The 24,081-nt window shown below is 31.6% G+C and overlaps 1 protein-coding gene across 1 annotated transcript in view; it reads left to right on the top strand.

Annotated features, from left to right (window-relative positions):
- Positions 1-24,081, top strand: part of KIF9 (Kinesin-like protein kif9) — a 102,861-nt gene that overhangs the window by 16,237 nt on the left and 62,543 nt on the right. Inside the window, exons 5-10 of the mRNA XM_051211776.1 lie at positions 288-464; positions 1,540-1,752; positions 2,918-2,995; positions 4,579-4,647; positions 10,243-10,347; positions 13,082-13,137. Of these exons, the coding sequence (XP_051071874.1) occupies positions 288-464; positions 1,540-1,752; positions 2,918-2,995; positions 4,579-4,647; positions 10,243-10,347; positions 13,082-13,137 (698 nt within the window). The remainder of the gene's footprint in view (positions 1-287; positions 465-1,539; positions 1,753-2,917; positions 2,996-4,578; positions 4,648-10,242; positions 10,348-13,081; positions 13,138-24,081) is intronic.

Genomic DNA, 24,081 nt, shown 5'->3' with positions numbered 1-24,081 from the left:
TCAGAAATAGTATTTGATATGGTTCGTTGAGAAAAGAGAAGTACTGATTAGTTTCCTTATTTAAAGACGTCAATGTATATCATCAATGTTATGACTACTTTTGTGTTATATTTTATCTTATTGAGTTATGTATTTTACAGCAAATAATAAATGATTCATCTATTACAGTTATGAGAACTTTCTTTGTTGACATTATAATTTCTGAATATTTTCATTTGAAATGTTACGTTCGAACAACTAATAAAGTAATTTATTTATTTATTTTCCAAATACCATTATTTGTACAGGGGGAATTAAATCGTACTGTTGCATCACATTCATTAAATCGTTTTTCATCACGTGCTCATGCTATATTTACAGTATATTTAACGATTATTGATTCAATGGACAGTAATGGATGTATCAAATGCAGTAAAATTCATTATGTGGATTTAGCTGGTTCAGACAATTTAAAAAGAACACAGGTCTCATAGAGTATTCATTTATGTTTGAGTTTGCGTGTGTATGTGTTAAATTTGTTTTATTATTTCAGTTGTTGAGATCATGGGTCAGTTGAAACTAGATCACCATGGAAAACCTGGAAACATTGGACGGCCGTTTCGTCCTAGTACGAGACTCCTCATCAGTGCGCACACACGATCCAGCCCTCCGTGAGATTCGAACCCAGGACCTATCAGTCTCGCGAGCGAGCGCACTTCCTGGAGTTCTAGTGAGAAGCCGTTATCAATGGAGTTCAACCAGGTCAATAAAGCATTAAATGAAGTTTTGAAATTGTTTAGCTTGCGAAAATAGTTACGGAGAGAGTAATAACTCAGTAATAAGAATACTAACCGCAAAAATGTGACTATCTAGTCACCCAATACTAATGTATGCCTTATCTGTACTACTATTTAATCAGAAGCACCCTTGCCTGACACCGGTCTTTATTTCGAACGAGTTTGTCAACTCTTCTCCATGCATGATTTTGCAGGTTAATCCACCATAGGAATTCTGTACGATATTGAATATCTTCTCAGGCATGCCGCCTGGTGCCTCTCTTGGGCTTCTGCCGGCCCCAATCCCGGATAAAGAGGGGGGTTGGGCATGGGGTTAGCAACTCAATCCCGTGGAAAAATAACTCACTGAAAAACGCTAACCAGGAAAAAAAACCAATTGAAATACATTAGATCATTTTGAATCTTACTAACTTAATGATTATATGGTTGTTTAAAAGCATATCTTGTTGATCACTTTTATAATACTTATGAATAAAATAAAAATCAGTTGTGATGGACACACATAATTTTAATAAATAATTCGTATTCAGATACTGTTTAATAGTTTAGCTGATAATTCAACTGTCATTATCTTTAGTTACGTTATTACAGCAGAAGAATCAGCATTTGGAACTTTACTGACAACATATCTCTTGAAATTTCATCTACTTTTCGATATTATTAGATCAAAATTAAAATACATATAATGACAAATAAATTCGACTGTTATTTTCAATATTACTTATTACAAAAAATATTGTTCTTTTTTCTATTTTCTATTAAGACTACTGATAAACTATTCAAGGAATCTGCCTACATTAACCGTTCTTTAGCATTTTTGGAGCAAACAATTTTGGCGTTATCTGATCCAACAAGAGATTATATACCATATCGACAATCGAAATTAACCCATTTTCTAAAAAACAGCATTGGAGGTCGTTGTCAAACTATTCTGATAGCTAATATATGGAATAAAAATACGTTTCTAAAAGAAACTGTACGATTTCGTTAGTTCACTTTTTAATATGTTCATACTTTTTTTTCTTATAAACCTTTATTGGAACTCACTGTTCACTATTTATTGACATTATTCAAAGAAATATTAAAAAATCAGGAAGAAATGAGCAGGTGCTGTCCTCGTTTTTTAGTTTATAGCATTTCAGGCAACTTGAATCTCAAGAGATTGAACCAAAAATCTTTCAGTTATAGCGACTAGTGAGAAATCATGCGGCACACAGAATCTAGTGGTCCAGACTTTAAGTTTGCAATATGTATTGAAGTAGACGGCAAAGGTTTTTTGCAGTATTTCAGGTACACTAGATACTTTTATTGCCTTTCAGTTTCTCCTAGTCATAGTCAACCTAAAACATGAATCCTTAAGGAATAGTTTGTTACTAGAAATCAAAGAAGATAGATACAATCGAATACCTCTTGAGTATAAATTTACGGGAGCTTTATGAATAGGATCATAAATCAGTGAACTAAGAAAGAAAGGATCATTAGAAAAATAATGTTTTTAATCGTTTATGTGTCATTCTGGAGTAAAATATTAACTTTACAGACTAAAGATTTAACAGGGATATCAGTAGTTTTCTGAAAATTAAACTTCAATAGTTTGTTAAATAGTACTATCCTCATCCATTGTCATCTCTGATTTTAATGAATGTCACACAAAATGTAATAAATCATCCTGACAGATCTTTTTTAGTTCAATTCGTCATTTAAATAACTGGATTCTATGTGAGCATTTGTTAAGATGACAGAAATCGCTCAGTGAAGCTGGCTATATTTTGTGAATAAATTGTTTTGATGTAATTACGCAACAAATTATGGATCTAGAACTAAATTTACTTGTCATGATTTGTTTATAATTGAAAACATACATGTGTTGTAAAATGACTTTAAATGAAATAACTCTTAGGAAATTATTAATTTTCTTAGCTTTGCTTGATTAGTTATACTATTGTTGAGGTCTACATTATAGAGACAGAAAAAATGCCTATTGAATATACTATATTGTTACTGTTGAGAGCTCCTTACTGAGGATATATTAGCTTCCGTTGTTCAACTGCTATGTATTATCAAACAGAATATAATGATTTGTACAAATAGATGTTTTTAAAAAATCTGTTTTAATGTATTTTATTTGTAATTGTTTGTAGTTATCCACTTTGCGATTTGCAAGTCGAGCTATGTCGATACCCAGTAAACCTGAAATCAATCAAATGCATGATTCTGTGGTATGTTGTAAAACGTTAACTTGAAAACGTAATTACATTTCATACCTTTTACTGCCATTTAGAGGGTCATTAGCGCACTTTTCAAGTTTGTTTATTGAAGTATTGATTTTCTACAATTGGAAGACATTTAGTTAGCGACCAATTTTTTGAATTTTACATTCATAAAAAACGTTTTTGAGATACATTAAATATGTACTTGTGTATGAGGTTGTGAAAATAGTTGAACTTCATTGAAATCATGAATCGATCTGAGTTAAAAAAACCATTAAAAATCTGAAAGCACTGGAAGTTCGTTTTGTCTCAGAATGGGACTCCTCAGCAGTGCACATCCATGGTGCCACAGGCGGGAATCGAACCCGAACAAGTGTATCTTGTCATTTGATTTGAAAGAATTTTAAAACTTAAAGTCATCTATCACCATCAGCTGACATTCACTGCGTATCTACTGAATACTGTTATGACTTCAGTTTCTGTAAACCCACTTAAAAGAATCACTAGATTTTAGAGTCTACTTATAATGAATTAAATTTACGAAAGTCATACTCATGACCTTCGTTTAAACGATGACACTAACAGCTTTGAACAACAACCAGATAGTCTGATTTGCACTTGTTAACAGAAGTTACTTGTAGATAACTTTAGATGACTGAAATGAAATTTCCAATGGAAATTATGCTTTGATGTACATTATTTGTTTAATAAACGTACAAAAAATATGTCTGAGTGTATTGTATGCGACATAGTTACTGAACATTGCTAAACAGCACTGAAACTCATTTTCGTTCACCCCGCCTATTTTCACAATTCTTACTTCTCAGATAAACAAGATCTATTCTAATAAAGAGACGAAACGGGCGTCTTGAATTCCACTACTAGTTACTAACTACCTTTGCTCATAAGATCGTTAACACTTATTTATCTTGCCGATAAATAATTGAGTCATTTTGAATGACAAATTTAACAATTAAGCATCATAATAATTTTAGTATACTTCAACACTGAAGCATACATACCTAGTCTTCGAGTAGATACTATGTAAGAATTGTTAGATTATATATAAAGATCTATTTCATGATCAACTTGGAGATACTGTGTAGTTGAAAATATAAATACAACAAACATTGTGTGTGTTTATGCAGCTAAATATGCAACAAGCTGATTAAAGATTTCAACTAAGAAGAATAAATGAAAATAACAAAATATGTAATCATCAAATTTTAGCTGTAATGAGTTTGTGAAGATTGTTGAATTTCATAGTGTTCATGACTGATTGACCTTAGTTAAATAACTGTTGTAAACGAGGGAGGACTTGGTAGATGTTTCATACTAGTGTGGGACACTTCAGTGACGAATTTCTATGACTACAACGAGAATCAAATCTAGAACCGTCAGATCTCCCTCAAAAATATTTAACCCTTGAACCATTGAGGTAGTATCCAGTGGTTGCGCACCTATTTTCTAATGTTACTGATAGATAACTGCCTCGCATTTGATATGATCGAATGGTTTTGTGAACTATTATTATAAACTATTTTTCGATGACTTAACAATGTATATTTCTCTTTTACGTTAATTGTTAATAGGCAATTATAAAAAAATTACAAAACTCCAATGCTAACCTACTTCGAGAATTACTTATGTATGATACATTGGTAAGAACTGAATTTTTTACTTATATAATTAGATATACACATCCAATAATATAAATTCTTTGCTAACTATTCATGCATCGCTCAATAAAGATGGATACAGAACAAAAACACTACATGTTATATAATTGGTACTTTGAACCAACTTACAGATGAAGTTCATTTTAACAATCTGGTAATACTTTTGCTCATAGTTTATATGCATGAACTCAGTCACGTTTTCGAACTAGTAATGACTTCGTATAATTCAGTAATGAAGCTTACATACTCGACTTTTATCTATAGTTTGTGTGTGTGTATGTATATGTAGGCTATTAATTACAGCCTAGACAGATAGTGTAAATTAAAATAGGTAATGTGAGGCTTGATACTGCGACTTGATAATGTTTTGGCTATCCAAAGCAACTACTGCTCCACTGAAGTAGATATACATTTAACATCTATGTTATACATTAAACATGAAACTCAAAGTAGGAAGTAATTTACAAGCTTTTTACCATACAGAATTAATCTGATAGTGTTTAAAACATGTATTATGACAATTATGTGTTCATGCTATGTCAAATAGTAAAAATACTGATATTGTAATGTCTACTAAATGTGATGATACATCATGCATATTTCATATATATTAATTTGCTTGTATATTGGTGTGCAAGTGTTAGAAAGTACTGACAAACTGTAAATTGCTGAGATTACCTGACAAGTTACTAAATTATTATACGAAGTAATTTACATAGTTAATCAATTACCTCCGGACTAAGAAAGTCTTTAACGTTTTTAATATTTACTAAAGCTCTTATATCCATCACTTTGAGGCATTTCACTTAGTGGGTGAGTGCTGCATATTGCAGAGTAACATTTACTGAAGATTTCATTTCGAAGGTTTAACGTTATCCACTACTATCTGGTATGACCAGATTAATGTAACTGCGGCCAATTCGCTTGACGATAATCACAGATATAGCAAATGTTGGAAGTCAAAATAAACGTTCTAGTGAAATTTACACTCTAATATACATTACACAATCATTAGATGAGGGGTAGCAAGGTCAAAAGTGTTAAACATAGAACACCTATTAGAAATTGGAAACATTGAGGACAACGTCAGTATGAGATCTGTAATGACGTAACACAACCTAGAAATTTACTACTCATTGGAGAGAATTTAATAATTTTCCCACTTTATTTTGAGATTTATTGAAAGAACACACGAATGAACATGATATTGGATCAAAGATTTTTATGTTCCCATGATTTACAAGATACCTTCGAACTGGTCAACCAGGATTCATTAGATCATACATCCTATTTTGGTAATATAATATGTGACTCATGATCAGTTTTACCGATGTCTTAACATATAACTCCTCATTTGATACGTACCAAACTATCACACAGATCATTAAAAAGCCAATCATAAGAGACCATATAATTTCCATTTACTAACGTTTTTTATTGAGTGACCTAGGCATAGTTTGAATGAAAATAATTTATATATCATACACAATTCAAAAACACACGAGGACTAAACAACTGTTTTGTTCTAGCTTTTGACTTTCTGACAACTGCATATTCGTAGTCATATATGAAACGTATTCTTCGGTTGCTAACATTACTTTGCATTGGGAAAATTATTCATGAAAATATATAAATTCCCACACAAAGTACTTACTAGTAAACTATTTTAAACTATAAATCAAGTTTTTTTGATCCCGATAGATTTGAAAATTGAAAATCCAACTTTTTTTTAAAAAAAAGCTTGAAAAGTCACTGACGACTAAGTTATAATATAGACTAATTTTAATTCCATTTTTTAAGCTTTTTGTTATGTTCCGATAAGCAAAATGAATGGTAACTTCTGGGATTCATTTATGCACCAATACTATGCGTATACTTTTATCGTATAATTGTTAAATAACTAAACCATTCATATTCATGTCCCTCTTATTATGAGCTTTATTTTGATCTATGAATTATTACTATACAATTTACCATTCTTGAGTTATACCCTGTCCATCAATTACTATCTCGCACATTCACAGCGACATTTGGCTATATCTTGCACAAATATTGTTTCCTATTTTATGGTACGATGTGGTCTGTCTGGTTGGTATATAAAACCAGTATGTTTGAAATAAATGATTCATATCGCAGAGGCTGAGATTGGTGTTCTGGACTTAACTGGCTGGGCTAAGAGGGAAGCAGGACCGATAAGGACTCCAGACTGCTCATACCCGTTTTATGCGTCATTGGTCTGATCAATAATTCACTGTTCTCTAATTAGTGGTATCATCACGTTATGCATTAACAGGGCACTCAGGCAACAAGTTATAACACCTTTATACATAAAAATTTACATAACTGAGATCTGTCAAAATCATCATGACTAACCTATTGATATTTGAGCATTTTATCATCAAGAACTTTTATAGCTCAGTTTTTAAGTTAAAGTTCTGTCTATTTAAGATGATGAATGCTTTAGTCTTTCAGATTAATTTACTAGGTAAACATTGATACACTTCAAACCACACTATATGTGCGATGGCTAATAGCACTACCTGGCTGATCAAACCAAATTTGATAGACTGAAATTCAAACCTATAACTTAATGGCTGAAAACTGAGTGCCTTAATTACTGAGTCACAGTTTTCGATGGCTTTATATCACTAGCTAAGCTAGCAAACAAAATATCATCCTCAGAATAAAGTCTCAAAATTCGGTTTTTAATTCAGATATGATCGGTTAAATATTTTTAAATATATATATTTTTAATCTTTAAAAGATTTTCGAATGAATTACACTAAATATGAATGTACTAATTTTTATTATATATGCTAAGGAGTCAAATATATCCGGTCTATACTGAAATCGATGAATGCATAGTGATCACTCAAAGTGTTGACATGACCATTTTGTAATCTCTCCATCAAATAATCTTAATCTTTAAAATAATAACTTATTTTCTCATGGTTACTGAAAATTCTAACTTACATGAAATTCATGTTAACCAGGTTTATGTTAATGTCTATCAGACATTTTCGAATACCTAATATGATTTTGTTTGATCGCTACTTCAGTTCATTACATTTGTGAAGTAAATCGGTTTATCAGAAGTAGTATATATTTATACTTGTATTTATATTTTTCGGCCCAAAAATATACAATTCTGATTTTTAGAAATGAATCAAATTGTACTTTGGTATCTAGTCATCATGTAGTACATGTATTTGTTTATATTTCTACCTTTCCGTCTATCTATTTGTCTGAATGTCCATATTGTAATATAAGTGTACGTGTATGTATGTACATGCATCTGTATGACTCAATTCGTGAACCTTACCTTAATAATGTATGAAAAATAATGAAAAATATGAATCATTGAAATCATTTCTTACTACCACTAGTATTAATACTATTAACAATAATCTCAATCCCATGCATGAAATCATACTTCTTAAATATGTGATTATTCTTTTAGTTTACCAAGTATACCAAGATCTTTGTGAGTTTAACGCTTAAACGTCTACAGTGAGAAAATGACTATCTAAATTAATATCATATCCATTCTCTGGTAGTAATAATAATAACAGTAGCGGTTTAAATTAATTCGATTATTAAGGGGATTTGTAGAGATTGTAGTGTTTTCACAAATGAAATCATGAGTCAATCTAAGCTTGACCACTGTTGAAAACCTGGAAGCGCTGGACAGCTGTGACCAGTGGATCTCAATCCGTATTGGATATGAGACAGATACCCACCTTAGGTAATGGATGAAGGGTTGCACAAGACCATGGATTGATTGAAATTTACCATTAATTCTATTATGTTTATTTTTTTGGAATAACCAAATCATCTAATGAAAATTCATTAAATTTAACTAACATACCAATTTAGTTTTAAAAGTTGACAAAAAATTTATATTTAAAGTTTTTTGTTTGTTACTGAGAAAAAGATGTAAATATGAAATAAGTCTTCATTAGTTAACACACCTTTGGCCAGAAATCATACAAGGTTGAATGAAGGGCAAGATGATAAAATGACAACTTGATTAAACCATAGACTCAGTAATACAAATCCTTATAAATACGATCAAATTCATTGATTATAAATTTCAAGAAAATTACTATTCATTGAAGTTTACCAATTTTAAAATGATAATATTGACTGGCATGTCATTAACATATCCTTCATAAGTAGTAAATGATTGATGACATAAATTGATATGTGGTGTATGCTACCTATGTCACCAAACATAAGTAGTATGTAACACCATTTAAAAGTTGAATACCTGTCAAAAGAAATTTAAGAAGATTGCACTGAAGTAAACAGAAACGAATTGTGAATTGGAAGAATCATGAAAGATGTAAAAAAAGACAATTGATAGAAGATTCACAAATAAAGTATTTAATGAATGGTTTTCAAAATTTACGAATGAACTCTATAATTTTGTATTAAAGAATAAATTGGTCGTCTCCATTTGAGTTCTCGTTCATTACATATATTTTGTTTATTATTCAGTATATTTATATAAAAATTTCTTACCTCTAACCTGTCTAGTTGACCTTTTAATTTTCACATAAAAGTGCCTTAACAAGTACATTATGTGTGATCAGATTTGGCGAGACTCTAATTTATGGACGACCTTTGAACGAATCTTAAGCGATCTTGAGAAATATTAGCCAATTAGCATACAGTCAGTATAGAGTAAAAATATGTTATACAAAACCAAGGAAATAAATTGGATACACTTCTTATACGTGGTTCAAAAACTTGTCAAGGTTAGAAAGAAGTTCAGAGGTTCTAAAATCGTAATCCATACGGTAGAGGAAATCATCCGTATGGCTATAGAATAGTCGGCCTCTGGAGCCACGATAAAGTCTCAAAAACTCTTTCAGTCTCGACCATATAGCTTCAATATTGTTTACGTGTACTTCTGTTGTTGAGTCCACAAAATGCTACTTGTGGATAACGACACGATGCACATAACCAAGCCTATGTAGGAGTCTGTACGCTCTCCAAACATCCGTATATATTGTAGTACCTGGCTGCAGCCAATGTTACTGCTGCTTTTATTATCCAGTTCGCAATAATTGTCGTAATTTGCCTTGGTTAGGAATTATATATGGGGTTTTCATCACGAACTGACATCAGCTATAATGCCAGAAATTTGTTTAGCCAAATGGATGAAGGGCTTTCGCGTTAAAATCCGTGATCTATTATCTTATACCTGATTGGTTCGTCAACAAATTATAGTCCGTCCGTTTTATTTGTTATAGTCACTCAGTTGTCACGTTTTGTACAAAATTCCCTATGAACCCATCGTACGTTAACACTAAGCACTGAAGTTGGTGCCTTGACCTTGAAATCTCCAAAACGCCTCTGACTGACTCGTCCATAAATTAGAGTCTCGATTCAGATTGATTTCGAAATGTATTGTGCAAATATATTACATTTTTCAGATCAACTGCATGTTCTCATTGTTCTATTATTTCTTACCTTTAACCTATCTAGTTGACTTTTTAATTTCCATATATATAAATGCTTTGATATGACACTATTTTTTTCGCTTTTTTCGTTTCATCAATAACCATTTAGAATAATCGTGGACAAATAAATTATGATCCTTTAACTGAAAAACAAAAAAATAAATTACGTAATTCTGTACTGAAATATTTAAATAATGAAGTGAAAGATTTAGAGGTAAAATGAATTGAATTAATTGTACTTTACTTATGATTTGTAATATTTATTTATACTTATAATCACAATCTTTTTTATATTATCCAATTACGTAACTTATGTATATGTTCTGGGGATGTCAGATCCCCAGAACTCACTTAGAAAAGGACCTAATTTTGTAATTTTATTTAGAAAATTTGAATTTCTTTGTTTTCGCGCCAAAAGCGCTCTCTTCACTTTCATGTCGTATTTCCTACTTGGGAGAATCCTAAATGCCATTGGTCTGTTGTATCTTTTAATATGCTATTTGGAAACTCTACCCAAAGACGGTTTTGTGCTATATGTATACGTTTTGATTTGTGTCTGTTGTCATTGCTCGTGATTCTGGTTTTTGTGGAATTCACTTCCCCATTTCAAGTTTGGACTTCTTCCTCTAGTTAGCGGGGCTGAGACGCATGAAATAACTAGCTTATTGATCTTTGCTCACCGTGTTTTTGTTCGGTTCTCAGATTAACTGAAATTGTAACCGCTTCACACACACACATTATTGATTAATGTAATTTATTACCAAAAATTATTTATAAGATTATAGAGTTGATTAAGTTTTAAAAGAAGTTTGAAGGATGAATAAAATAAAGGAAATGATTAAAATCAATGAAACTTTTAAATATTACCTATGACATAAGAAGTTAAAAAGGATTAGACATTGAACAAATTAGGTAATAGCTTGAAATCAATCATTATTAACAGTCAAATGATATTTAAAGTGCAAAACCTTGTTCATCTTTTTTCTCTTTTCTTTATACTTTCATATTGTATTTATGTATCTTATAGTTTGTATTTTTTCATATTCATATTTTTAAAACTTTGTACAAATGATATCAGTTTGAATCATTGTTCTATTTATTTGTCCATTATTGTTCCTTTAGTCTCTATCATATTTATTATGATACATTTAGATGCTTTAGGTATACTAGCCTATAAACTCACGTATATTTAAACAAAACTTATGATATCTAAGGGAATAAAGCGCAGTTTTTAAACATTCGCTTGAGCATTAGTTATTAGTAGATATGACCAGGGACGTTTCTTGTATACCGACTGATAAATGATGAAAGAGTGTATTAGAATTTAAATTTAATGTTTATTTGTAGGGTATGAAAGGTAACATTACACCATAAGCTGATTTATTCTCACAGGGTCTATAATCGAGTACAATAGAAGCCGATATTGTAAATGAGTTAAAACTATGAGTGCTACTGATTATTATGACATTTCCGTATTCTTAAAGTTACAATACGGCAACTACTATGATAATCAGACCTTTTTAACAATAAATCTCCATGGTAAAATTATTATTTACTTAAGAGCAGCTAAGTTGGTGTGATACTTCATGGAGTTCTAATGAGAAACAGTGACCAGTGGAATTCAAATGCGTCGGTAATGAGACAAATATAACCATTAACAATGGATTATAGTAGAACAATATTGCGAAAGTGTAAAACACAAATCATAAGATGTTAAGTCAGTAATCTAAAAATTGGGCCACTGATACTAGGCCTGAAGTTACTGGGCTTAATCCATGGACTGGTTGCCGATGTTCACTGCTGAGAAGTTATATACTGGAATAAAACAACTGTCCCGAGCTTTCTAGTTTGCAATGGTTGTATAACTAAAATCAGTCCTTATTCTATAACTCAGAATTTAATTACCTCCATAACGTTATGCAATAGCTGCGTGAACACGAGTTTTCAAAATTAAAGCAATGAATTTATTTTAAATCTTGAAACTGTACAGAAAATATCATTTCCCACTGTTATCAACGTAAGGTGGTGTATATTCGATTCTTGACAACTGCTCTGTTAAAAAATTTATCAAGTTAGAATTCGATTTTCAACAAATTTGTACTTACCTAAACCAAAATAGAATTCTTTTATTTACTAATAATTTGATTTCATTGAAATCATGGACTGATCTTAGTTAGAGCACTAATAAAAACATGAAAGCACTGGATGGTCGTTTTTTCTTTGTATGAGACTCGTCAGCAGTTTGCATCCATCCTATGCGTGGAAATCAAATCCAGGACATTTGGTCTCGCAGTCAAACACTTACCTCCTAGACCACTAAGGTAGAATCATGATTTCAATGAAATTCAATAATTTTCACAATCCCATACTAAAATAAAATGAAAACCATGATTACTAATGTACTTCTTTTATTGTCGAGATCTTGCAAGTTGTACTTATGTTTTATTGACGAAAAGTAATTAGTGATAAAAAGTTTTTTATTATCTTTTTTTAGTGAAATTTCAAAGTTTTCAACTAACTTATAATTAATTTCGTTTGGTTAACATATAATTTTGTGTGTGGGGAAGGGGTAAGGGACAAATCAATACATTTTAAGTTTAGTGTTGAATATTTCTAGCTATAAAATATTTTAATTGTCCCAAATGCTTCAATGGTAACATATTTGTTTATGAAGCTGAATGACAACGAGTATATCTGCCATGGTGCATCAGTTCCTTGAGATGTCAGATATACTTTGTTAACAAATGTCAAACAACACGGAACCTAAGTTCAGAATTTCCTGTTGACTACCTTAAACCACCATCTAAATGAGAGTTTGAACTAATTCCTGAAAAGAGATAATTAACTAGAAATTCATATTTTTTTTCTCATTATTACTTAATTTATTACAGTGAACATTGAATATAGATTGTTTTTTTTATATTCTTTTCCATTTTTTTTGAATAAAGATTGTTAATCTTCAACAATTGAAAGAAACATTTAATATATTTAAACAAATTACCAAGTAAGTAAATCTCACTGTAAAAGTTTGTATTACAATTACATTTTATTATACAAGAGTATCAAATGATCATTTAATAATTTCATAGAATATTCAATTCATTTGAATTTGATTAAATTATTCTTGAGTTAAACCAAAGTTTAGCGGATATACAATTTGATTAATGGTAATAATAATACTACTTATTATTTAAATAAGAAGTCTATAGTGATAGTTAAATTACACAATTTATATTATAAGTTAGTTTTACCACTGAACACCTAGAGTCACTGTAAAGATGGTTTATATTTTTATAAGACTCTCCATTTGTATTTTTCTACAACTCTATCTATGATTGAACCCAAGATATTTAGGTCATGTAGTGAGCATGAAAAGTTTAGATCACTTAGTCGACATCCAATTGTTCACTTATCTAGCCAATTAATTCACGATATCGCACAACCATTTCCTTACATAGTAATAGTAATAGTAGTATTAGTAATGATAATCGTGATTATGATAGTAATAATAGTAACAATAGAAATTTTCGCATAAGTGAATTATTTACAGGGAATAATTTCAGGAGTCGTAGTGAGAAGTCGTGATCAATGACGTTTGTATGCATCGAGTCCGAAACAATTACCCACTGACGACTATGAAAGATTGTTGCACAATATCATGGACTGGATTAAGTTAAATACATAAAGGATTAGATGCTTGCCAGATGGTTTAAATGCTAGGTGATATCCACAGGAAATTATGGTTCTGAGTTCGAGGTCAGGTGGGGTTGTGGATGTGCACTGCTGGGAAGTACCTAGCTAGGACGAAACGAATTCTGAGTGCCTTTTGCTTTACAATAATAATTTTACTAAGATCAGTTTATTGACAATATAATACTATTTATTTGTTGAAAGCCTAGATGTTGGTACCATTGTTGACGCATACATTTTTCACTGCAATATACCGGTTACAGAAAATAACTTTAAAAAATGAATTGTAGACCAGTCGAATTTTCAGTGACGTTATCGATGATCAGTGAAAATGAAATATTGAAATTATTGTCTAGAATTAAGTGAATAGAGTCAATAGAATAAAAATTATGCGAATAACTACTGGAATGAAAATTTCAGACATGAAAATGAATGAATACATGTTGTTTGACACAACTGTTAGTTGTTTGCAACTCAAATTACGATTATTTTCAATATAGGGTTGTAGAAATTACTAGGTTTTTGATTGAGATCATAAACTGATTGATATTAGACCACCATTGAAAACCTGGAAGCAATGGACGGCCGTTTCGTCCTATTGCGAGACTCCTCAGCAGGACGTATCCACGACCTCGATCGCGGGATTCGAACACAGGGCCTTCAGTCTCGCGCGCGAACGCTTAACCTACTGGACCACTGAGTCAACATCCAACGGTGTTAATGTCTAACCTCAACCAATCCACAAAACTGCACGACCATCTTCCATTGTACTGAGGTAGATACTTGTCTCTACCCGGCGCGGATTAGCCCTACTGGTCACGGCTTCTCCCTAGAACTCCGAGAATTCCCTCACGAAGCTAGTTACTAGTGATCATATGGTAATTATCAGTATAGGGGTTGTGGAGATCATTAAGTTTTTGATTGAAGTCATGAACTACTGAGGAATCCCACAATAGGACGAAATAGCCGTCTAATGCTTTCAGGTCTAACATCAGTCAGTTCATGATCTCAATGAATTACGACTATCTTACTTTTTGAACACTAAAAAAAGTATTCTTTAATGTTTTCTTCATCCTCTTCTTTCTTTTCTATTATAGTTTAAATCAATAGTCTATAAACTTGTGAACTAATTATATCTTTTAATCGTTTTTAACTTCTATTTATTATCTAATTTATTTTTAAATTAAACAACATGAAATCCGAGTATATACTAACTATACATATTATATACACACTTCCAAGTTAAATGAATTAATGAAGTAGATAAATATGGTTCCTATTTTATTTTATTCAGTCAAATAATAGTTGTATATATAACTAAAATTGTCTGATGTATATTTAACAATCTTAAAAGTTTATTTCCTAATTCATATTTTATATGCATGAATGAAAGTAAAAATTTTTAAATAAGGTTACAATTAGGTAATAAAAATAAATGAACAGTTTATTTAGATACATCATCATAGTTACTAATTAAAAAGGTTGAATGGAATATATTTATGATTGAACTTTTCACAGATGAATAAAAATTACCGTTCTTGTTACAAAAAAATTCTAATTTTTTAAAACAATAATGAATAAGTATAAGTAATGAGAAAAGGCAATGCTACTATCTGATTGCTAAATAATTCATTTTTGTATTGGTTGGTGAAATCCTCTCATTGATGTTTCGGACTACACTTAATCAATCTCTTATTGAAATATGTGCATCTTGTGCGGATCACCTCGATATTGTCTTACGTCACAAGTATTATGGGTGGAGATAATAGTGGCTAGCATTGGAATGCAAGACGCGTTTTTTGTCCTATTTCGGGATTCGTCAGCTGGATGTCCCTACATCCTATAGTTGATGTTCATTCCAGGACTCGAACCCAATACCGATCGCACCAGACACCATCATGTTAATCTCTTAGCTACTGAGTACGGATCACGCGATGGTGTTTGGACTGAACGGGATTGGGTTCGAGTCTCAGAGGGAACATCAAGTATGGGTCGCAGGAACATCCAACTGACAAGTCTTAAGAAAGGATGTGCCTGCTGCCTTTCACTACTAGGCACCATCCATCTTTGCCTATAATGCTAAGAAATGTTTAGTTACAAAAAAAATTTCAAATTTTTCAATCAGTATTAGTTTAAAATCTTTATATTGCAGATACTTTAGGTAAATAATGCAAAGAATCATCAAAATATCTCGTGTCTCTTTAGACTTTCTGAGCTTCGTCTTTCATCTGTATTGTCAAATTAATATTTTTTCATATTTCCGCAGTCTGTTGAAATAGTTTATGATGTGACAAAATAAAAAGTTGACATTGTTTAGACCAACATTTCTGTATTAATTCATTATGAATTTTGGCCAGATTGAGAGGTGTGAACTTTGTTCTGTGTGATGTCTTAGGGTCAATATTTCTTGTGTCAATTCAGTATAAACTTGCGTAGTGGTAATTACCGTGGTTCCGGTTTCCATGTGTAACCATTAAGATCATGGAATCGCAGTAGTTTCTGATTGTAAAGTATAAGCGGTAAGATCCAGGAGACAACACAGTTAATTCTTATGGAACGGCGATGACACGTGTATACACAACAGTTGAGATTACTTAGAAAATAGTTTTCCTCTCAATAATTGTTGATGATAAGTTTTGATGTTAGTGTGTTGAAGCTATCTGTAAACGTGTTTTAAATCTTATGCAAAAACATAAAAGCAGCTATCTCGATTATGACTGGTTCGCCAATATGGATTTCATCTGCTGTAAAAGCTAAAGATTGAGAGAATCTGTTCTGTGTTCTCTTTATTTTCATGATATTCAGAAATCGCACCGATCTTTAATGGATATTATGCTTTAAGATATATTTTTTTACAATTTTAATTAGACAAATGAATTAATAGTAATTCATTTCTCTTACTTTGATTATTTTAGCTAATGATGTAGCTATAAATTAATCACACCCACTGAACTTCCGTTTTGTGTAACAATTTGTTTTACTTCCTCAATATATATTTCTGTACGATTAAATTTTATCGGTTGTATATTTTTCCTAGTCAGCCATGAATAGAGTTAAATGATATATTAGAAAGTAAGTTGAGTGGAAATCCTTTTTTTATTTAGGATGCTGGATCCCCAGAAATCACTTGGTAAACGTGGTATTTTTATAGTTTTATTTTGGATGTTTGGATTTCTCGTTTGTTTTTTTGCCAAAAGCACCCATTTTTACCTTCAGATTAGATTTCTCATTTGGAATGGCCCTAAATGTCTTTCGTTCGTTGTTTCTTTTAATACGCTATTTTATGACATTTCTCAAAAACCTTTTATTACTCTTTATATACGCATGATTCGTTTGCTTGTTTTCTTCATGCTTCTGTCTGCTTGTGGAATATATCTTTCCCTCATCTGAACTAGATCTTCTCCCTTTATTTAGCAGGGATGTGACGTATCAGAATAGTTTAACTTGTCTTGTCATTGTGTTGCTGATCCTTCGTTCCGTTCGCCGATTTTAGGTGATCTCGTAATCAAAATTTCAAAATTTCATTTAAAATGAATAGTTTCAATGGTGTTTTTTGTTAGAGGTATATGAAAACGTTAGAAATCCTATAATAAATTGTTGTATAACCTAACAGAAAACTGCCGACTTTCTTTAGCATGAAAATATCATTTGGTTGACAAATTGTTTTATGAAGTAAACATATTGATTTCAATCGAAATTTAGTGGATCATGGTTTAATCCAATACTAACAGTGGGATACAAGACGCACGTTTTGACCTGTTTGGGACTCGTCATCTGGATGTGCCTGTATTCCAGAGTTGATGTGCACTTCGGCACTTGAACCCATTACCGTTCTCTTCAAACGTCATCGCGTTATTCATTTACCTACTAAGTCCTGTTAGCCACTTGCTCGTGCAATGTGGTGAATAGGACGAGATGTACGTCCTAGATTTCACTGCTCGCCACCATCCATCTTTGCCTACAAAAGCTTGTGACTTAAGTCAATATCGAGGCACATATGCCAAAAAGAGACTGATCATTTGCAGTCATTAACAACGATGGCAAGATAAAGCAAGTAGTACCAAGTGAATTTAGCAGTGTTTGTTTCTGAAACTAAAAAAATGGCTTATAGATCGTTTTAAAGGAATTTCTTTGTTATATATTCAACACGTTTAGGGAAAATTATCAAATAATCCTAGAATATTAATTATTATGGGGCATCCACGATCCCGTCTCAGGAGATACGAACTAGGACCTATCGGTCTCGCGCGTGAACGCTTTTCACCATCAGACCACTGTGGCATTATTCAGTGGTGTTAATCTCTAACTTCAACTAATCCACGAAATTGAGCCACACATCCACCATTGTCTTCTCTTTTGGCTTAAATGATTCATTTCAAGCTAAAAAAAACTATGTGTAATATTCCTGAGTCATTGGTAAGTGAATTCTCAGTAGAACGAAAAAAATCTTGATGAAGTTCTAATAATTTTTTCATTATTTTTATCTAATCAGTCAATAAGAAAATATGATATTTCTTTTTGTAATATCTAACCAGATCATTTTTGTATACATTCATGACAAACTTAATCTTCTCATCCATTTAAACGTGGTATCTTCTTGTTGAAACGTGCCTGATTGCATCAGTTTTCTTTTTTTAGAAAAGTTAAAAGAAAACACTAAAGTATGTTAACATATATTCTACACTACTACACTGTACTGACTTGTCTAAAGAAATGCTGTAATGTATAATTTATGTTTGGATATCTGAATAAGTACCAGCTTTGTTATAATTATAAATTTACCTTACTGATGAGATCGTCAACTATCAAAGAACTTGGCTTCTGAATTTCTACTGTTTAGCTTCAGTCATCTAACATAGACTGAAATATGTCTTGATATGGAGTCATTTAGCCTTATGAACGTATTAGAAACTTGATCGATAAAAGTCGGTCATTATTAAAAAATTGAACATCATGATAAATTTGTACTATTCGGTGATCACTTGTTTTAACGAAACAGTATATGTAGATCATCTTGGTTAACTGCATTCTTGTTAAAAAGAATAACATCGGTTAGGTCAAACAGGAAAAGATTAGTTAAAATATTGAGTTATTGATATATGAATGATGACTGAAACTGAAAGAAAATCTAGTTCATCATTGTACATTAAAAACAATCATTGTGATTTATACTGAGTCCTAGTATTATTCTACCAGATAAAATTCGAGACAATCTAGTTTTCAATTATCTCTTCTTTAGATTTAAACACTAGACAAACAAACAATTATTCATGAATTTCGAATTAGAAACTTTCTTGTTTCAATTTAAGAGTGAATTCCCTTGCCGCCGGATTTATTCTTAAGCTACATAGTTTCAAATATAGTTTCCATCTCAGTAATAATCAAACAATATGTTTGTTGAAAGCGATCATTTAAATAACATCATAACAGAGGAACAAAATAAATTCGGCAATGAAGTATAATTCTTACTAAGAAACTAAAAGCATAACTATTAAAAGATTGAGTATCCTTCAATAATTTCATAAAAGTTAGATAAGGATCAATAATTGCAAAAACGGCTTGCGTGATAAAACAAAATTAACTTTAGAATGAAATTAAAATATATTCATAAATACACAAGACTAGAAAATAACCCAGTCGGGGGATAAAATTGCCAAGAGACTAGAGAAGAGATTACTTTGATAAGTAAATGATTATGGCCATTAAAGAAGAAAAGATTAAATTTATATCTTTTGTGTGGATAGTTATTGTTTATCTAAGTACTAAACATTTGAATTAAAAATCTTTTCGTAAGTAATAATGGATAGTGGCTAGCAGTGGAATCCAGGACGCGCGTTTCGTCCTATTTGGGACTCGTCATCTGGATGTACCTGTATCTCAGAGTTGATGTTCACTCTGGGACTCGAACCCAGTACCATTCGCTTCAAACACCATCGCGTTATCCAGAGTGGACATCAACTCTGAGATGCAGGTACATCCAGATGACGAGTCCCAAATAGGACGAAACGCGCGTCCTGGATTCCACTGCTAGCCACTATCCATCATTGCTTACAAATAGCTTGTGAATTAAGGTAATGTCGAGGCATACGCACAGTATGCACATATGCCAATAACAGACTGATCAATTTCAGTCTTAAACCTCAATGGGAAAATACAAGCCAAACAATACCAAGTGAATGAAAATCACTTCGTTGCCAAGTCTCATCTATCAAGTTCTACTTATTTGAATATTTAATAAAAAATAAATTATAATAATCATAATTCAATTCAATTTAATATGGATTAAAATATCCCACTGTTAATGTTTTGACTGGTTGAGATATGTGGATCCTGTGCGGATCGTCTCAGTATAATCAATTATGATGTAAGTTCGTAAAGAATAAATTGAATGTACAGTTCTGGATTTCACTACTAGTCATATACCAATATACCATATCATTTAATTAAACAATATATATACTTACATTAATCATTAACTAAAAATAGGCTTTAAGCTTGACTAGTAGTATTGAATTTTCGAAACTAATTGTACTTTATGTTATAACTAGTTATATTTTGATTGTTTGTAGAAATTTGTGTATCGTATGAATCATTGGGTATGATTTACTAGTCTTATCATTAATCAACATGTAAAAAACTGTTACATGTAGAGTTAATGATAAATGGTGAAAGTGGGTTTGATTTTCATCACTAGTTGAAAATAAAGGAATACGGAATCATAGTTTTAGCCTAATTTACTACTCCTCACTAATAAATCCCTACAGACCAAGATATTAAATTGAATGAAGTCAAGAGCAATGACACAAGAATTGCTCTATTTAGAACTGATTACACAAATTTGTAATCAACTAGTGAATTGTCAGTGATAATTATACTTTATACAGTCAACAAATTGATCATTATATGTTAACGAATAAACAAATTCTTCTAGTTTTCCTACTTACTTACTTACTGACGCCTGTTACTCATAATGGAGCATATGCCGCCGACCAGCATTCTCCAACCCACTCTATCCTAGGCCTTCCTTTCTCGTTCTATCCAATCGTTTTTCATTACTCTCATGTCTGTCTCCATTTCTCAGCGTAATGTGTTCTTTGGTCTTCATCTCCTCATTTGGCCTTGAGGATTTCATGTGAAGGTTTGCGTTGTGATGCAGTTGGGTGCTTTCCTCAATGTGTGTCCTATCCACTTCCGGCGATTCTTCCTGGTTTCTTCCTCCGCTGGGATCTGGTTTGTTCTCTCCCATAGTAGGTTGTTGCTAATAGTGTCCGGCCAACGGATCCAAAGTAATTTGCGTAGACAACTGTTAATAAACACGTGTATCTTGTGGATGATGGCTCTCGTCGTTTCCCAGGTTTCCGCTCCATACAGTAGAACTAACTTGACATTTGTATTGAAAATTTTGACTATGATGTTGGTTGACAGACAGATGTTTGAAGTTCCAGATGTTCTTCAGTTGTAAATATGTTGCTCTTGTTTTGCCGATCCGCGCTTCCACATCTGCATCAGATCCACCATGTTCATCAATGATGCTGCCCAAATATGTAAAGGTGTTTATATCTTCCGAATCTTCTCCGTCAATTGTGATTGGATTGGTGCATGCTGTGTTGTATCGGAGAATCTTGCTTTTCCCTTTGTGTATATTGAGAATTACTGCTGCTGAGACTGCTGCTACACTGGTCGCCTTCTCCTGCATTTGTTTTTGTGTGTGCGATAGAAAAGCGAGATCATGTGCGAAATCTAGATCGTCCAACTGCATCCTAGATGTCCACTGTATTCCGTGCTTCCTTTCAGATGTTGGCGTCTTCATGATCCAGTTGATCGCTAGGAGAAAGAGAAAGGGTGAGAGTAAGCAACCTTGCCTGACACCGGTCTTTACTTCGAACGAGTCTGTGACCAGTTTTCCTACTACCTAAAGAAATTATACTGGTATGTGACTCTTGATTTCAGTGGAGAAGTGGTTCAATAGTTAGTTCATTCACATCTCGATCATTAGGACACATATTTGAGCCTCTGTTTACCTACATTTGTTTTGTCATCGAGTTGGTACCGCTAGTCATTACACTTAGAATGTGGCTCAAAACTAATTCCACGAATTCATACCTAGGAAATTAGTTTTTTTTTAATGTCACTTGTTACTTTCTAAATTATACTCTAACGAGCTAAACAACTATTTACTGAAAAAACAATTTTTTAAAAATTAATATTATATTTTGGTGTTTCTATCAGATTATTTTCAATAATGAGTAATAAACTGTTATAGATAAAACAACTTTGATTTAGTCGGAAACTTGATGAGATGCGCCTACTTATTTCATAACCAGTAAACAAGTGGGTCAAAAGTTTAGTTTAATTAACTGTCTAATAATATTTGAATGGAAGGTGTTATTTATGCACAAACGTTTCTTATATTTGTACGACATTATTTGGTTTATATGAATAGTAAATATTTTTATATCATAGATGATAATCCTGACAACTGTTCCAGCTTTTTTACATTCCTGTTAAGCTGAAGCTTGATTCAGCATATATATATTATTATTTTAGTAGATAACATTAATTTTCAGTTGTCTGGATTCAAAGTCTGCTACAATCGCTGGTTTAATGAAGAGAAATACAAACATTATATATCATATTACTTCTAATGTATATTATGCAATATAAATTTTTTGACTACAAAAATAGGCCAGAGAGAAATACGCATTTATTTGCTATTATTTTGAAAACAAATTTGATTGTTTTTCCATCCGAATTTCGCCGTTAAATAGTCCGTTAAAACAATATTGATTGAATTGTTGTTTAACATATATATAATGCTGAGTAATTACCTAGTGTATTTAAACAAAACGATAATGGTTTTCATCGTTAACATTACATTTGGACCGCATCTTTTGTTTTGATAATTTGTTCATTTATTATACGTAACCACAAATGCTTGTTATTAGTGTGGAAATTTGTAGAGATTGTTGCATTCCGTAGTTAACATTCTAGGGTGACTTTAATTAAACAATACCTGTAAACAAGGAAGAAATGAACAGCTGTTTTGTTCTGGTAAACCATTGGATACAAAATTTTGCGGCCTATATTTGAAATGCTCACCTTCAAACCGTATGTATTGGGATCAATCCTGGATGGTAGTGTGGAGCTGCACTACTGAAGAGTCCCATAATGGAACGAAATATTATTCAAATGCTTGCTGGTTACTGCTTCTTGTTTAACTAATATCATTTGGCAATGTAAGCTACAAAAGGTTTGAATACTACCAAAAAAATAAAACAAACAGTTCAACTGGTTATTGATAGAATTTACTAACAGTGGTGGGATTTTAAGATATTTCTTTTGCGGAATACTTTATTAATGTGTCAATTAGTAAGGAAATCTAATAAAGTGTTAAAACGCCGTTTTAAGTCTAGTTTATTACCACCCATAAGGAGCTACCCAGGAATCTGCATGAAAATAAATTAATTATTTCCGGAAGAAATGTTTCTTTGATAATATCAGTTACCTCTAAAATACGGTTTTTGCACGATTGTTACTGGTTAACTTATCTACATAATTTCTAATCAAATAAAATTCCGAAATGACTGGAACCCTCTGTCTAATGGAATAATAATAATGATAGTATTCACTTTTTTTGATACTAACTATTTGGTTATAGTAAATATTTCACTGGATTAATTGTGTTTAATATATGTTTTATGCATCAATTGCAAGTAATTGTCTTATAGTTTTACAAAGCTCAAAGTCAGCTATCGTTGTGTTTCTGTTGGAATATCGCAACAGTTTACAAGTATTTTATAAAATTGCTAAAGTAATTAACACACATATGTCATTTATAAATAATTATTCAAGGTTAATTCAAGTTATGAAAATCTGTTACAATACATGAATATTCAGAAAATGGATATCCTAAAGGTTTAAGCAGGTTGCCTACTAAAGTACCTGTGTCTAAGTACTATATATATATATATATATATATATATATATATATATATATATATATATATATATATATATATATATATATATATATTACATTTAACTAATATCACAACAATAAATGACTAAACTTTTTATAAAACTTTATTATTTGTAAGGGATTTTATTTCCATGAAAATGATTATTCTCTGTTAACATATTATTTACGTGATTGGATACCTAAATATTGTTTGTGTCTATAAGCTGAATATATTATGAACAGAGTTTAGGAGTGGAAACAAGGATCTGTGTTTTATTTTATTTTAAAACTCATTACTTA

The sequence above is a fragment of the Schistosoma haematobium genome, chromosome ZW (assembly GCF_000699445.3).
Source record: "Schistosoma haematobium chromosome ZW, whole genome shotgun sequence".
Taxonomy (NCBI): domain Eukaryota; kingdom Metazoa; phylum Platyhelminthes; class Trematoda; order Strigeidida; family Schistosomatidae; genus Schistosoma; species Schistosoma haematobium.
This window is presented reverse-complemented; position numbering and strand designations above follow the sequence as displayed.